The sequence below is a fragment of the Electrophorus electricus genome, chromosome 20 (genome assembly GCF_013358815.1).
Source record: "Electrophorus electricus isolate fEleEle1 chromosome 20, fEleEle1.pri, whole genome shotgun sequence".
Taxonomy (NCBI): Eukaryota; Metazoa; Chordata; class Actinopteri; order Gymnotiformes; family Gymnotidae; genus Electrophorus; species Electrophorus electricus.
Genome location: NC_049554.1, coordinates 1,832,501 through 1,850,279, shown reverse-complemented (window position 1 = coordinate 1,850,279; position 17,779 = coordinate 1,832,501). Strand labels below are relative to the sequence as shown.

Below are 17,779 nucleotides of genomic sequence, written 5' to 3'. Positions count from 1 at the left end.
CTTAAAAGTATACCAGGTAATTACTGTGATCTCTTGAGAACGCAAAAGAAGGGAACCGTAGGCTAAACAATCTCGCTTTTTTCCAAGATGCACATCATTCTCATTACGTTACACTAACGATGCGGACTAATGGGAGAATACTTAGCAAGAGGGAGATTAAGAAGAGCATGAATGAATCTGCCTTGAGATGTTCTGCACAGATCACAGAGCTGTTCCACAGTCCCAAAGACTCCACTGAGTAGCAAGACTACATTTGAAATGTCTGAAAACTTTTATTATTATTATTATTATTATTATTATCAGCATGACCGTGATACATAATCGAATGAATTAACACAACAGTTTCAAATATAAAAAACATAAGTATCTTCATAAGTATCAGAGTCCATTCAGTCAGAGTATAAATTTGGCTTAATGACACTCATATGTACCCGATGATGTCATTACAGAGGATTGGCTGCCGGTTGCCCGTCTTCATGAGTGCTGTGAAGCGATAAAAATTTGTGTCAATTTCATGGAGGCCCAGGTGAGACTTATGGAAAAACGGCACCTTCCGGGGAACGTCCACAGGGCACGAGAGTCGTTTGGGCTGCATGGTGACCCTGTTGCTCTGAGCTGGGTCCGACGTCTTTTTCCATGCACCCGTCCCGCGAGAGATACCAACCAGGCGCCGTTTCATGCTCACTAGCAAGTCTTTGGCCAGGCGCCGGCCTGAAGTGGGCTTAGGCACTGTAGAATCGGATGGGTAGTCTGGCAGGTCCATCCAGTTCTGTACGAGGTCGGCAAAGCTGTTGTCGCCCAGCACGAGCGGCTGGCGGTTGCGTCCCCGGGTGAGCAGAGCCGCCGTCCAGCCCTCTGCCTCGCCCGGTGCCTCAAACGCCGTCCACCGCTCCAGGCAGGCATCCGATGTGGACTTGGGCCGCGGGCGGGGGCAGGCGGGGGCCGATATCTGGTTCGTGCGCAGGCACGCCACCGATGAGACTCGCACGTTCCTGGAGCGGCGCAGCACGACGCCCTCGTCCAGCCACGAGCCCTCCGAGTAGTCCGAGTCGAGTTCCAGGCTCCGCTCGCTGCTGGGGGAGCTGGATGCACTTCCCTCCTCATCCTCCAGGGGGCCCATGAGGCAGCACGCCGAGTCGGAGCTGCTGGCCTCGCTGGCGTCGCTGACCCTGAGCCTCGCCCCCCGCCGCTCACGCTGGGCAATCAGCAGCTTGCAGGCGCGTGGCCGGGCAGCGGGTGGGCCAGAAGGAGGCGCTGCTACGCATGTCCGACGCAGATGCTTCAGGTCCTGGAGAGAACGCATCATGGAGCGCACCTGCTCGCCCAGGTGGCAGCCTGAGTCCTGCAGGCCCAGCTGAGGAAGGAAGAGAGGAGAAACACGGTTAGACATAGCAACGATCTAAAAGCGATTTCATCTCACAGACATGTACAGTTGGCTCTGCAGTACGTCCTAACACAAATGTCCAATTCCCAATGTCCAAATGTCCTTGAAAAGAGATTCCAACTTAATATAATGTTCCATAAAGTTTGAATATAAACATTAATATGAAGCAAGACACTGTCTCAAGAGGAGTCTATGTTGGAAAAATTCACCTCCGACAGACTTCCATAGATCTTCTTGCCAGTTTACGTCAAAAAAGGTTTCAAATTCAAATGCAATATTTCCAAATCCTACACACTGGGAATTAAACAATAACAGCCATAATAATGATCTGGAAACCAGGAAGTTTTGGTGGAACAATGGATGTTCTAATGCTTTCAATATTTAATCCAACCTGACTGACAGAAGAGTGTAAACATGTTGACATGTCAATGAAACAACTAAAACGATGTCTCACAAACACAACTGTAGGAAATTTTGGTCTCTGCTATGCGGTTCTTTGTTTTAATAAGCCATCTGCTTAGACAGGCTCAGACATGAAGGGCCTATAAAAGAACTGCACCCTGCACTATTCACTGAAAAGCAGTACATACATAGCAGTAAAAAAAAAATCTTAAAGCTAGTAAGTTGTTCTATCCAGACAGTCACACCCTCTAGTCATAGCTCTAGAAAACAACAACAACGGCGTGAACATGTAGAAATCGTTTAAACTTACAATCAGCCACACCCAATTGATTACAGGATCTCGAACCACACCTTGTGGTCATGCAGGGAAAAATATCATACAGGTTCATTCTTAGTAGGTTACCTTTGTGTTAAAAGTTCTAATAGGACTAGCACACACAGAAAACTATCTTACATGGCTTTCAATCACAAAGGGGATCACTTGCTAGAATACTGTGCTAGAATGGAATGATTCATTCAGGCAAAAGTTGAAAAATGATTTGGGAAAGACAACACTGGCACCACAACACAGACAGACAGACAGACACACCTTCAGAATCAGCTCTGACTCACAGCCACATGCTCCGATTGGTTGGCATCACCCACTTACTCAAACCCGACCCTTCTTTTTGGCTCACTGCGGTTCAGGTGCTTGCTCGGATTGGTTAGCGTCACTCAGTGAGTCAAAGATGCCCCCAGCAATGCACACATACGCTCTGACTGGTCAGTAATATGTGGGAAACGTTTGCCCAGGTGGCTCTGGCTCAGCTGGAGGTTTCCACACCAGAAACCACAGCACTTCTGGAGAGGCACCAAGAGATGACGAGTTAGTTCTAGAAAGATGCGGCTTCTAATATCCCTGCAGGGCTCTGAAGAAGCCCTGCAGCTCAGTCCGCTCCAGGGTCACGACCACCGTTTCTCGGTCTCTTCCATCTAGCACAGTTCTCTTGAAATTAAGCGTGTTTTGCTGATCCTGCCACAAATCAATGAGGGAACTTATGACTAAAACAGGACAAAGGGCACCATCAGTAGCAGCATTCAGTACTGTCTCCATAAGTGTTATGCCATTCAGAAAGATTAGAACCAGACAAGGTTATGCAAAGCTAAAGTGATTGAGTAATATCCAGGTAAAGTGTAATAAGAAGAAAATACAGGTGATTCGGTCTTGTATTATTGTTATAGTCATAGTGTTCACAGTGCTGTCAGGATTCTTTAGATTGTTCTGATTGTTCACCCCAGTGTAATTGCATACAGGACCCCTACAAAACCCTCGAAAATCCTTCAGGAAGGTCTTTCATCCTGAAACCTAGGACAAAAGCATACATCTTTTCACTGAGAATCTGCCTGATGATGTTGAGCTCCTATCTAAAAAGGGTACGAGACGTGGATGTTGATTCCAGCAGAGAACAGATACTTCTGCGGTTCCGAGGGAAGGGCCCTCGGGGTTTTTTGGCCGTCTTTAAACGTTGCTGAGCCAGGAAGGAATGTGGTCCAAACGCAACCCGTCGGTCCAAACTCCTCCATAAGTTTGGAGAATGCTGCTCCAAGACAAAACGACCGCACAACAAACTCGACAAAACTCAAAACAAATGATTCGCCCGTTTTGTGACAAAGATATATTTGCCTTCGTTTTAAGTGAGCAGAACGGCACTCAAGAACCAGAACTCAAGAAGAGACTCGCGCTAACGCAGCGGCGCGCACGGTGAGAGCGCAGCGGCGAACACTGGCACTGCTCGCAGTCAAGCGCCTGTCCAGGTGTCCCGTTTACTAGCATTGCTGCAGTACCTTATTAGGAGCTAACCCTCTGCAGCTCGTTAGATAAACCGATAAGTCATTATAACAGTTACACAAGCTTGCGAAAAATAAAGTGAAGGTTGCGCAAAGCTTACCATTTCTTTTCTTCTAACTGGATGAATATCGGTATCAGAAAATAATGCTTCCAACGATGAAGAAATCTTTTCCAGAGAGCCCTTAAATTAGCGCTACAGGACAGCGCAATAAAGACTACAGTCTACCGCAGAATGCGAATGAGTTTAGTAAATTACAGAACGGAACAGCTGAAGTTGCGGTGAAGGCTCACTACAGCATCCCATTCCTTTCTCTAACTTTAGCGTTTTGGCTCGAAGGCGCAATCCGAGGCGCATTTGAGCCCGTGCAGTCCATTCCAGCGTGCGCCACGGCGACCAGTCAGCGCGTGGCATATTCACGCCAGCCAATCGGGACGCACGTGAAATATGAGCGCCCGCTCCTCCGTTTCTCCACCGGCGCAGTTAGACGGAAAGCACGCTCTTGTAAAAGAGTTTCCACACACACGTTGTGCAAAAAGCAGGATGCTGTGCATTACAGGTATCAAAGACATAGTAATTGTAATTATGATTAAACTGTTACAAATGTGCTGAAATGTATATTGCTTAACTATTCTTTTTTTTTGTATTTAAAAACCACATAGAAATTCATTATGAAAACTAATAATCTTATATCGGAATTTACAAGAATTATTTACAATAATAGTTGTTGTCCAGCGACATTTCCAACACTTCCAACGTCTTCCATTCGTTTAAGAACCGGGTTGGGTCCGTGCAATTTATAGCGCTCTCTAATAATTTTTCATATTTTCTTAATTTGTTTATTTGCTCATGGTTTACTGCATTTAGCCTATATCTGGTCTATAACCACTGCAAGCTATACTGCTCATTAATATGCCTAAAAAGGACAGATTGTTTGCACACACTAGTGAAAACATACATGGACTTAAAACTAGACAGGTCTAACTGCTGAAAAGGTTCAGCGTGTAACACATCTGTTTCTGAAAGCGAGAGTTAAAAAAGAAACTGCGTGGACATAACCGCCCTCTGCAGGCCGCTTCCGGTATTTCAACGGTTGCAGTCCAGTTTTGTAACATCGAGTCTCGCCTGACCAAACACATTTTTAAAACACCTATAATAGGACCTTTACAAAATCACATTTGTTCTACCCAGTTTACAGTTTTATGGTTATACACCCCAATACATTCACATTTTTAAAAGACTGATCAAACTGATATTGATTAATAACAGTGATTTAACTAATTAAAGATGCATTTTTTAACAAAAAATGACAGAGAGCAAACAAGTAAAAGAGAGGAAGAAAATAAATAAGTAAATAATGAGGAAAAAGAAAAATAAGATAAAATTCCTGTTGATTGCCAGAAATAGAAGACACTAACAATTAGAGATTAGGTGGAAGCGGTTATCTTTGGGAAATCAATCTTGCATAGTAGAACCACTACTAACCCTTTTAATGTACACTTTATCACATGGGTCCAGGATCTGTCAAAGACTGTTGGAAAATGCCAGGGCAGACGTCCAGTCAGGGGTGCACGCCCCTCCGGTTGTGATCTGGACGATCCGGACACAGCCGGCTATGTGTATGGGCACCTTCAGCATCTTCAGGCACGTTGGGCCCAGTGTTCCTCTCAAATCTCCCAACGCCACTGAAGCACTGATGCCAGAGGGGCTGTTCTGCTTCCCAAGGAGCTGGTCTCTCGTTAGGGGGCTTGAGCTTTAAAGCTGCACAACGAAGGCTTCAGCCACCAGGGTAGAACAAAACGGTGCTCCGTGTACTAAAACTGCCCTGACCGGCAAATGTTTCAATGTTTGTGAGTGTGAAAATTCTGAACCTGACTCTGAAAATGAAAAATACAGGAACCATAGAGCCATCTTGCATCATCTTCATACCATCAGGCAGGACATTTATGTGGCATTAACCAAAGGAACCAGGCCAGGTTTCTTTTCCTTTTTTCAGACAATACATAATGTAAATTGTGCAGTATGAGCAAATGGCAAGATGATAATAAACACCTTTTGGAAGTGAACTAACTCATCAAGCCCTTCGTGAGCTGAGTCAGCGTTTTTTGAGCAGTGAAACCCCCCACCTACCCAGTGGCTCCCTGGAGCTTTTTTCAGCAGAAGTTTGCTACATTTGTTGTGGTGAGACGCTGACAGAATTCTAACTGCACATGCGTCATGTGGATCAAAGTCCTAAAGGTTTTCACTCAGCCCTCAGACTTCCTGTGAGTTTAAAAGGGAACTCGCTGGTTTTTCTCCTGTTTTGATTGTAAAAGTAACTTGGGGCAGAGCATACCCTCTGGCAAAGTAGTGACATTTCAAAGCTTTGTTCCCATCATATTAGTGACAGAGAATGTAAAGTACATTTATGTGTATCTGTAAAGCAAACAGAGCAAGGTATTGATAACACCAGACTCTGCCAAGTGCTGTAATGTAAAATTAACCCACTTCCTGCTGACGAAACTTCCATCTTTAAAATAAGCTGATTTACTCTAATCACCACTCTTCACAACCATGGCACTAAATCAAACTGAATATTATTCCATAATACATAACCTGTTAATTTGCCCATTTGCCAGTACACTGAATTTCAAATGACGCAGTTACTATGAAGTTAATGTGCATCATGTCAGCTTTAATCTTAGGGAGTATCTGTATTGTAGGGAATGTCCCATACAGGTGTGAAAACTCTTTTACAGCCTCAAATTATGGCTAGCATTCTGGACCTTAACTTTTATGGACTCTAGTATATTCAGTCTAAGCTCAGACAAGGCATATCTTTTATTGTGCTGTTCTCTGCCAAAATTCTTTCAGGGTTGGTAATGTAACGCTGCAGGATCTGATCATCACATTTTGCATAAACAAGTTGTGCACCATTATTAATAGCCTTTTAATTTCAGCACATTAAATGGTCGAGTAAGTCTGTGGTATAAATTGTAATGTGTGAATTTTACAGCCTATTGATTTTGATTTAAAAACAAAAACACTTTCCATTTTGCAACCAGATTTACTATATTGACAGGGGGGTTTGTTGTTGTTTTTATAACGCGAACAACAGTCTGGATTATGACACACAAGGTGTCGTCTCAGATAACCTCCAGTACAAGGTCTCGGTCATGGCCATTGGCCCCGCCTTTCCACGGCTGCTGGCCCCGCCTTTCCATGGCTGCTGGCCCCGCCTTTCCATGGCCGCTGGCTCTGATTTTCCTTCTCTGTCAGCGCAGTAATCTCCTCTTTCAACAACTCTGTTTCAGCTTTTCTTCAGCTAAATCAAACTGTCAGTGGTGATTTATGAAAAAAATCCTTTTAAGACTTTAATTTAGTGCCAGGCCATTGGAACCTTTTTAGGCATATAACTCAACAAAGGCTTGGGTTCATGTCCTAGTCAATCCTAGATCTTATTTTAGGTTATATTTACATAGAATTCAAGATTAGTTCACCTGTATATTTACCTTTCAGTAACCGTTTTACTAAATAGTGCTTATACCATATAAGCAACCACAAAAGTAAAGAAGGAAAAAATACATAAAAATACCATAAAAAGAAATTACTTTTGGGTGATTGTTGTCATTCTTTGAATCTGAACGGTACGGTAGCCAATATGCTGGACCTTGTACTGTTACAGCCTCGTACTCCTAAATAAAACCGTACTTTATCGTCTCGTTTCTCTCTTTTCGTACCTCTCATCCTTGTTTCATACAAACCCAGCATCTTCTCCACTCTGGTTGCCGCGGTCACTGTAGTCACCCTCGCCACATATGTCCTCGCTCCTACCAGCATCATTGTCTCATAGCAACCTCACGTGCCACTGCAACCCGCTGTAATAGTCTCAAAGCAGCTTCACCATCTGGCCTCAACCAATTTAACAGTCTCGTAGCAACTGTGCGGTACTAACTGTATTGGTCTCATAGCAACTGGTTAGAAGCCTCGGAGCTGCTTCCACCATTGTTGATCAGACACCAGAGTTTAACAGTCCTGGTTCATTCTGTCTGACAATTTCTAAAGGGAAAAAGGAAAAAACCATGAAAGCTTTCCATCGTAAAAAACACTATAAATAAATAACACTGGTTGTGATATGCTAACTTTCATCATTTAATTCTGTAAAAATGTGTCCCCTTTCTAAAACGCAGCAGTGGACCAGTTCCAAACGAATACTTTCTCTTTTTCACCAGACGGCACATACAATGACACCTACTAGGAAGTCACAATCAAAGTGTCTGATGGGAAATTCAGTGCCCTACATCACCGTGGTTCCCTGGACAACAGAGAAGTCTGCCATTGCCATGACAGCAAGCTCGGTAGCACACGGACGCAACCAGGGAGAGCTTGATTTCTCAGCTCCAGAGATTTGTTTGGAGGGGAAAAAACCCCTCTGTTCCCAACCCTACTTTTCACTCAACTGATTGAACTGACTAAGGGCATTTTCATTAACTGATTGAGGTCAGTCGCGCAGGTCTGGGCTGACTGGAGATCCACAATCCTGAAGGGTTTAGCGCCAACCCCAATCTAACACCGCTGAACTGCTGGAGGTCTTCTCCAGCACCTGTATATCAGGACCAGGTGTGCTGGAACTAAACTGTGCAGGGCAGCAGATCTCCAACACCGGAGATGACCAAGGGGAAATTCAATCCTAGTCGCCCACCCTTGAGCATTTTTCTGTTATCCCTTCTCTTACACTCTCGACTGAATTTAGGAAGGGAAGGCAATTAGCTGATTGAAGTGCAACAGGTGGGTCTGGGCTGGTGAAACTCTAAACGGTCCAGTAGCAGAACTAAACATAGCTGCTTTAAACTGCTGGGCCTCCACAGATGCATTGTGTATGGAACCTTCTGACTTCATTGTCGATCTGTCACCCTTAACAAAGATGATTACAGGGGTTGTGGTACATGAGTCAGGCACAACTGCAATGAAGAGGCTTAATGTGTGTGTGTGTAAGCTCCATAGATGCTGGGGAAGGCTGGACTCCTGAGCTCTGGTTCAGTACTTCGCAGTATTCTTCTTACATGGGAACTCTGCCACTGCTCTTGGGAGGCTGCTCATCTTAGGCACAACACACACTCACACACACACACTTTACCTTGGTTACATCCAGTAGATTCACATTCACACGTGTGCACAACCACATACTCTGCGTGTTCCTTCCCTGTACTGTATGTATACACAACACACATGCACAGATTACACACAGCTGAGCTGAGATCTCTGCATGCAGACCACCGACATGGACGCCCGCGCACACACCACTTTCTCTTCGGTTGTACTTGTACTGTGCTCACTCACACACAAACCTTTTTAAGTGTAGGCCACCACAGCCACACCCTTCAGTGTGGCGCAGTCCCAGTCTGCTGAATGACAGTGAACTCTTGTCAGAACAACATAAACTGCTTGCAGTCCAATCAGTGTGCGAATGACAAAAGAGGGTAGGGTAGGGGAGGTGAAATCAACTGACTTCAGATCAGAGTGAATAGTTAAGACCAGGACTTTCAGCTCATTCCAGTCTCAGTTATGAGCGGAAATGAAGAGGACAAAAATGAATACAGTTGCACTGTCAAAAACTGACAGCGCCATGTTTGCTAAAATGTGAGAAACATGCAGGTTCTTCAGTGTAGCATTTGTAGCCATGCAGAGTTAGAGTCTCTATTGTCAAAACGTTGTAGGCTTTGTAGGCGATTCATCGGCCCGTACCATTGCTGTTCCACGAAGCCATCGCTAGATGGCGGTATTCGCCTTCCCAAAGACGTGCGCAACACCAATACCAGTTTTTATCAGCTCAGTTTTCTGACTACCGAGACTAAATCCGAAAAGAATGGGCTTCAAAACATCTTTATTTTATTAGGTATAGTAAAGGAAGAAAACCTGAAAAGCTGCTAGCGAACACTGCTCCCAAGTCTTGCCAGTCTTCACATTCATTCTTTCGCACTCGCCGCTTCCCAATAACGGTTTGCTACGTCTGACTTGTTTTCTGATGCTACTGCAGCAAAATTGATTTCAATACTTGTCTTTTCTGTAAACTAAAATGAGAAAAAAGACGAGAGAGAGAGAGAGAGAGAGAGAGAGAGAGAGAGAGAGAGAGAGAGAGAGAGAGAAGATTGTTCTACCAACATCTATGTATAATTCTATATAATTCTATGTACATTATGAGCCCACATCCCTCACGTCAGCACGGGCAGGGGCAGCCTCCTGATCCGGCCCATTTCAGTTACACCTGTGACTACGAACACCTTCCATTGATTACAAGTGACAAAAAGCCCTCTAGTGACTTAACTTTTATTTAATTTAAATCATTATATAGGACTTTGAAAGCATTTTCAAACTTTGACACGAACAAAACAAAAACAATTAACGACCCTTTTTAAATGCAGTTAGATTTTTGCTTCTCATTGCTTAACCATTTCTCCGTGCATGGTGACATTATGTACTGCAAACGGGGTTCTGGAGTGGTACGATGAACGAACAAGAGACTAATCTCACACACACACACACACACACACATTAAACCCCACCCCCTGCCACAGCGTTTTGTAGATTGTTTTTGTTCATCTCTATTTTTTCATCACTATTATTATTTTATATGTATTTTCAGAAAGTAATGTTATGAGATTGTGCAGCGATTACTATGCTAATAGGTTTTCTTCCCCCCCCCCCCCCCATCATGCACGATGATGTTTTGTTTACCTCTAAATGATGATATGTAAACATTATTTAAAAAACAAACAAAAACAACACTTTCATTTTCTTACTTCTATCTGTCTGTAGTTTTTTATAAAAACACATTTTCTGCAATTAAAAGTTTAATAAAATTTGCACATCAAATTTTTCTAAAGTAAAATGACAGTATTCATATAAAAAAGTGTTTTTGTAGCCTCTATTACTCAAAAAATAAAGGAAGAAGAGAAACAACAAAAAACATGAATGAAAAAATACAAACTCTCGATTGTGGTCAAAGCCGAAGGGAGTTAATGATACAAGATTTGTGGAACTGCTGTTTACAAATGAAACACAGAATGAGCTTTGGGGGACTAAGGAGTGAGGGGTGGGTGAGGGGGCAAGAAGACATCGGCGGGTTGGGATATCGGCCATTGCTGGAATTCTGTGCGGCTCCTCGGGACTCTCTGTCGTCCCAAAATTAGGTTGATGCAGGAATTACAGAGTTATGGTGGGCCAGTGCAGGGAGTGTGAATATGTTCCTCACCTCCACCTGCACAACACAACAGTTCAAGTAATCTGAATGAGAGAGAGAGAGCAAGAGAGAGAGAGAGAGAGAGAGAGAGAGAGATAGAGTGTTCTTGAGTGAAGTACATACACGAACATTAACATTTAGTACATTACACAGTGTGTGAAAGTCTGCGTGTGTCTTGTTCATTGTGTATGAATGCAAGTGTGTGTGTGTGTGTGTGTGTGTGTGCTCGCGCGCGAGTGCCTATATGTGAGGGTAAGAATGAATGCGAACGCAAGTGTTATTGTGTGTGTATGCGGGGCCATGTACGTATGATTATATGTGAGCTGGGAGTGGTGGATGTGAGTGAGTGTATGCATATGGCCTTTCACCTCAACCCTGTTCTTCTAGAAGAGTCCGCAGTCCCTCAGGTTGTTCTTGATGATGACGTCGGTGACGGCATCGAAGACGAACTGGATGTTCTTTGTGTCCGTGGCACAGGTGAAATGGGAGTAGATCTCCTTGGTGTCCTTCTTCTTGTTCAGGTCCTCGAACTTGGTGCGGATGTATTCGGACGCCTCTTCGTACGTGCTGCTGCCTGCAGGGAGGGTCAGGAGGACAAAATGTAAACGTCAGCCCGTGAAAGAGAGAAGGAGGCCGCGAGCCGGGAAAAGAAAAGAAAAGAAAAGGAAAGAAAAAAAAAAAAACCGCGGACGGACGCCGTCCGGAACACGATACGGTAAGCGCGGCTTCATCCTTTGACTTCTTTCTTGAGGAGATCTGTCAACCTTGACATCTCGCAGAAGAACTTCTAGGGACCATTTAATACCTTTAATTACTCAATCAATACTTCGACTGGCCACCGATTATCGCTGAACTTTCGATAATTAAAATGCTGCTTAGAATAGACTGGCACTTACGGGACGCCCTTACTGATTTAATGACGGCTCTTTAGCCAGCTGTCATTCGCTTCCATTAGCACTCGGCAAAGCTAAGAAAACGATCCCGACTTGGAACGGCGGGTCCCTGGGGAATCGGAAACCATTTGCTTCCTTTATTGCAACCCGAATACTGCACTGTGATTGGTGGACTGGAGGAGGGTTTCCGTGGTACCTGCATACTCAGGGAAACAGATGGTCAGGGGGCTGTGTGCAATCTTCTCCTGGAACAGATCCTTCTTGTTGAGGAAGAGGATGATTGAGGTCTCTGTGAACCACTTGTTGTTGCAGATGCTGTCAAACAGCTTCATGCTCTCGTGCATCCGGTTCTGGGGGGGGGGGGGGGGAGATGCAAAGAGAAAAGGGAGAAAAAGACAGACAAAATTATGTTTGTACGGCTAACTCGCGAAGGCTGCCTGTAAACAGTTAGAAGATGGCTATGAAAACGTGGTTCAGTGATGTCTGTGGTGTGGGACCATGTCTGCATGGCTGACCCTAGCTGTTCAGTTTCATTCAATCCAATAGAAATGAAATTACCCTTAAATGGACACAAACATACATAAATATATAACAGACATAACACCACCCAGAACATTAGGATTCTACACAATATACAGGCTGCACAAGGCGAATGGAAGTCTGGTTGGAAGTGTTACACTGATGAAGATGAGGAAGGTGAGACTGACCATCTCTTCATCCTCAGCCAGCACCAGGTCATAAGCACTCATAGCAACACAGAAGATGATGGCGGTAACGCCCTCGAAACAGTGAATCCATTTCTTCCTCTCCGAGCGCTGGCCACCGACATCAAACATCCTGTGGAGAGCGCAGACACACACACACGCATTAACATTCAAAAGGTATCATAGCTTCAGAAAACTCTACATCGTACTCCTCCCTGGAGTGTTTGTGAAGTGACCTTGGGTACGAGAAAAGTGCTATATAAACGCACCAGAGGAACAGATCAATAATAAATAAAGAGCACACACACACACACACGCGCGCGCGCACAACCACCCCCACCCTGTCATCTCTGAACCTGAAGACAGCCCATCACCTTCACTTCTTTTCCTCAGGACATGTGCGACGAGCCCACGGCTGGCTACCATTTCAGTGACATTTGGTGGCATTTCTGTGTGGGCACAGTTGCCTTGGTTACACCAGGCCAAGGGACAGGTGGAGGGAGGAGAGAGCAAGGGAGAAAGACAAACACAAACACACACAATCTTCTCCACCCTGTCTTATGTAGACAAGGTTTCCCTGGCACATGTAGAGGGGAGGAAGACTACGACGCACCATCTACTGCAACCTCTCCAGCTCTCAGCACAGGGGTGCGATGTCTGCATATTCCGTACACTCCCCAACCCCCACCCGTGTCTGGACGAGGGCGAGAGTTGGAGACATTAACAGTCACAATGTGCTACTGCAGCTCTGTGTGTTTTGCTGAATGCTACCTGCTCCCCTCCAGATGCTGCGTGTACGAGCTTACAGATCTCTGCAGTGATCAAGAAGAGGGGCGGGCATGCAAGCACGCAACCCACCCACCCACCCACACACACACACACACACACACACACACACACACACACCCACACCCACACAAACATTCTCTTTCTCCTTCACTTCTAAGAGACATGACTGCATTAAATCAGCACTGTCTCCACGCAGGGCTGCATCAGCAGTCCTGGGAAGCCATGTGCTCTTCCTAGGAACTGTTTTCACTTGCTCTCTGTCTGCCACGACCACCTCCCTCAGCTTCCTTGACATTCCCAGTCAGAAGCTGCGCCATCGTCACAGTGACACCCCCCCCCCCCCTCCACCTCACACACACGCGCATGCACGCACACACTTTCCATTAAGAAGTCTTAAGAAGTGGATTGATAGCGTTCCCTCTGCCCTCAGGCCACCACCTTTGAAGTGGCCCGGCACAGCTGCGACCTTTCCTCAGCGGCTCATAATTACGGAGAGCACTGCCCGGTCCTTCAAAGAGCCATTCCGCAGTCGACCTCTGCTTCATTCCGCCACCGTATCAGCATTTCCAGCCGTTACTCACTCCAGCATTATCTGCCATCCATGATACGGCCCCAGACGAGCAAAGGATGGAGGCTGCAATGAGGCGAACGGGTGGGCCGAGGATTGGGGGAGGGTCCCTTTAACCTAGCGGGGACGGAAATATCCGCCAGCCTGCAGTTACGGGCTCTGCCGCATGTATACATGTCATATGTATACGCACACGCACGAAGACTGGGGTTTGCTAGCCGGTTTTACACACTGCTGATATCCGATATCCACCATGGGTGTCGCGTTTATTATATCGTAGGTGGTGCAAGCACAAGCTTGCTGAAACGCGCCCACGCGGCGAGTTTGAAACTCCCTTCGCCCAAGCCCATCCGAAGGGGTCCAAGACTTGTTGTAACTGTCATTTTCCCCCATGTACAGGTGTAGATGCATCGCTGCGGTGCGCATGCGACACCCGCAGAAATGGAGAATGAAATTGGCACAGAAAAATGCAATTTTCCAAGTGCTTTCCATAATTCACACGCTGAACAATGACAGTCAGATTCCCATCCGGCTAACTGCCGACACAGTTGGAATCCCCGTGCATCGTATGCTGTTAAATCTTAGCCCAGTACAGTCCTGATATGGCCACAGCTTTTCTTTTAGAATGGGCAAAGGAGTTGATCACGGCATGTAACTCCTATGTGTGTGGTGGGAGACACGACTCACTGGATCCAGGGCCGGTGCAGACTACGGCCGTATAACCCAACCCAATGCACAAGATCACCGTGCAGAAGCTCAACATGGGCCAGAGATCGAACAGCTGAGCTCAGGCGGAGCGCGGGGATGGCAGGAAATCAATAGGCTTGGGCTCAGGAGATCCAAGGACCTGTGGTCTAAATCTAGTCTTCCTGGATGCCGTGAAGACGTGAAGAGAAACAGCAAAAACAGCTACAACAGGAAGGATAGATGTGTGCTTTTTTGGATGACCCTAGCAAACAAATTCATACATGCAGCTCCAATTTGGCCACAGTGTAGTGCAGTGCAGTTAAATGTGGACAGCATTCAAAGTGCCCCCTCAAAGTGCATACGCACACACACACTCTTTCATGGATATTGGAGCATCCACTCACTTGAAATGGAGATCTTTGAAGGTGAAATGTGTCTCTACAATGCCTGTAGTCTTCACCCGGGTGCGCAGCACATCAGGCTGGGTGGGAATGTAGTCTGCTTGGGCTATTCTCCCCAAGTCATTCAGGTAGCTGAGACACACACACACACACACACACACACACACACACACACACACACACACACACACACACACACACACACACACACACACACACACACACACACACACACACACACACACACATTAATATACTTGCGGGTCCTTGCACAACAACTATTACCTTTAACGCTTAGGGGAAACATTTTCAGATTTTTATTCAATAGTTAAATCTAAATGCATATATAAATGTTAAATATAAATATAATGTTAAGTAACATTATAATGTTAAATATAAATTCATGCAAACCATTAAGGATCAGCACAATCAGTATTAGACTTACTTTGGACCATATATGGCCTCACAAACATGTACACACAGATCAGCATGCGATTCAAACAAGCGAACACAAAAATACCTTTTTTAATTTCAAATAAAATGACAATTCATATCTGCTTACAGGAAGCCTTTATGCTTCCTCATTCTCCTGTACCTGGGAGCCAAGGACTGGCCGACCAAGTGCGGCTTACCTACAGAGACCGCCACGTCAAAGCCACGGCAAAACAGACGTGCCGTGCACGGCCACTGGGGAAAGCCAACGTGAAGTAAAAGCCCTATCCCGTACGTTTCAGAAATCCCGGCCACCCACATTTTTTTAGGTCCCAAAAAGAGGACGTGTCCCGGAAAAGCAGGACATGTCCAGGAAAAAGAGGCCGTGCGGTCACCCTAATCATTCCGTAAAGCAGGCAACTGCACATGTCTTCCGCCCTCACGAATCATTACCAGTTACATATCTGCTGCGGCCAACTCTGTTAGCTGTTGAGCGTCAGCAACAGTCCAAATCAACCAGACGTCCAGGTAAGCTCGCAGGGCGTTAATCAGAGCCAATTGCTTGTTGCTTCGTAATCTGTTAGGGTTGAGGGAATGCCTCTGCATTGCCATGCTGTTCCAGCAATTGGAGGAGGGAGAATGAGACTGTTAATTGCTTTTCGCCCGGTGCGACTTGGACCTGCTTTGGAATGTCTCAACGTCACCCGTGTGCGTGCAGCGAGCATGTCTGGAGTCTCGGGTTGCTGGGACGCTCAGACTTGCACCCTGTTCACCATCCTGTCCACCATTCCGTCATCCGTGAACATTAAGCATCGAGCCATGGGGAAGGAGGTGGCATGTCCCAACCCCTGCACCAACAACAACCGCAGACACACACACACGTACTCACACCCGCACGCACGCCCACTGATAACCAGACACATACCCCAGATTATTGAACAGCTAGAGGAGTGGAGAGGAAGAGGAAAATGTATGTGAGAACTGTAAGTGGGGGGTGTTAAAAATAGGCCGCATGCGACACCCACCCCAAGACCGCAAAACAAATTACTCTCACGTTTTAATTACATTCTCTGGCGGCACAAAACATTTATGATGTGTCACATTGCCAACGCATTTTTACGATAAGCACAGGCAAATTGGGAGTAATGAGCTGGATTAAGGTTTAATAGAAGAACCTGTGCCTAGCCTGTTCCATTCTTGGACATACTTTTGGTCTTCTGTTTGTTTTTGTTCTATGCTTCAGAATTAAACGCTATAACAGAGGTGTTCTGTATGAGGAGAATACCACTGGCTAAAAAATGAATGGAAAAGCTCGTAATGCTCCAAGTGGCTGCTGTATGATGGCAAGTCCCACCTTTTTTTTGTGTTATTAGAGCAAAAGAGCACATTTTTTGGTCCAATTATTTTCTGCTAGTACCAGTGATTTGAAATATGCATTTAAAACAATAATTCAGCTACCCATTTCGAGTATATAGGTCTCTCGCCATTCAAAATAGGAGCCTGATCCTGCACGGCAAGATGACCTCAGAGCGGACAGACTTGCCTATAAGATCTTTGGTTATAAACTATGTAAAGAAAGTGGTGTTTTGCTTACACTGCTAATAAATGAATAACCCACTACTTCTTTAAACTGGCCTAGCATAACGGTGAGTTCTGTCGTTCTTCGTAGTTCTGTAATTCAAGAGCAGCTGGCCTCAGAGCAGAGACTACAAAGATCGCAGCTACACCAAATGGTTATATGCCACCAGATGTCCCCTAGCGTTAAAGCGTCCGCCCCCCAGTTTTGCCAAATATCTCTGGGCACGAGGGATGTTAAGGGCAAGCTCCTGTTTGGTTTAATCCACGGGGGACTGTGCCGGAAGCCTGCGAGAGACCCGAGAGGACCGTGTTTACACTGGCGCGCAGCGTTATGTAACTGTAAGAGGTGTGATTAGCTGAACGCGAGGGGATTCATTTAATTAGGCAGGCGCAGAGAACACAAGCTACCGTTCAGAGAAGACTTGCACTGTTCAGCACTATTCTGCATTAGCCCAGCACTGGGTGAAACCTTTTATATATATTAAAACTGAAGGATTTTTTCAAGCAACCACAGATGAAGGCAAGTATGCACGCACGCGCACACAAAATGCACGCAAAAAACACAATCTGGTACACACACACACACACACACACACACACAGACACACACACACAGACACACACACACAGACACACACACGAACACACTCAGTATACCCAACAGACGCTGCAACACCAATCCATGCTTCTCTCCTCCCTCTCAGCATCGTTCTACACATTTTTTCTGCATCCTCTCCCAAGAAACTCCCCATTATGAACCATAATGAACCTGCATCTAATACATTATTGTGAAAAGCATGTGAAACATCACACCGGGAAGTAAAAACAAATTAAAAAAAGAGATGTGCTAGTAAGAACAAGAACAGCCAAGCAAGTTAATATTAGATGACAGATAA

The 17,779-nt window shown here is 45.5% G+C and overlaps 2 protein-coding genes across 2 annotated transcripts in view; both read right to left on the bottom strand.

Annotated features, from left to right (window-relative positions):
* Nucleotides 1–252: 252 nt before the first annotated feature.
* inka1a (inka box actin regulator 1a) lies at nucleotides 253–3,963 on the bottom strand. Its single transcript, XM_027012925.2, has 2 exons — nucleotides 3,715–3,963; nucleotides 253–1,354 (listed from the first exon to the last, which is right to left on the bottom strand). The coding sequence occupies exons 1-2, from the start codon at nucleotides 3,715–3,717 to the stop codon at nucleotides 422–424; spliced, it is 936 nt and encodes a 311-aa protein (XP_026868726.2). The 5' UTR covers nucleotides 3,718–3,963; the 3' UTR covers nucleotides 253–421.
* Nucleotides 3,964–9,902: 5,939 nt separating this feature from the next.
* Nucleotides 9,903–17,779, bottom strand: part of LOC113579153 (guanine nucleotide-binding protein G(i) subunit alpha-2-like) — a 40,985-nt gene continuing 33,108 nt past the window's right edge. The window contains exons 5-9 of the mRNA XM_035520284.1: nucleotides 14,877–15,005; nucleotides 12,432–12,561; nucleotides 11,921–12,074; nucleotides 11,200–11,405; nucleotides 9,903–10,875 (exon numbers count right to left, since the gene is read on the bottom strand). Coding sequence (XP_035376177.1) covers nucleotides 11,215–11,405; nucleotides 11,921–12,074; nucleotides 12,432–12,561; nucleotides 14,877–15,005 — 604 coding nt within the window. The 3' untranslated portion in view covers nucleotides 9,903–10,875; nucleotides 11,200–11,214. The remainder of the gene's footprint in view (nucleotides 10,876–11,199; nucleotides 11,406–11,920; nucleotides 12,075–12,431; nucleotides 12,562–14,876; nucleotides 15,006–17,779) is intronic.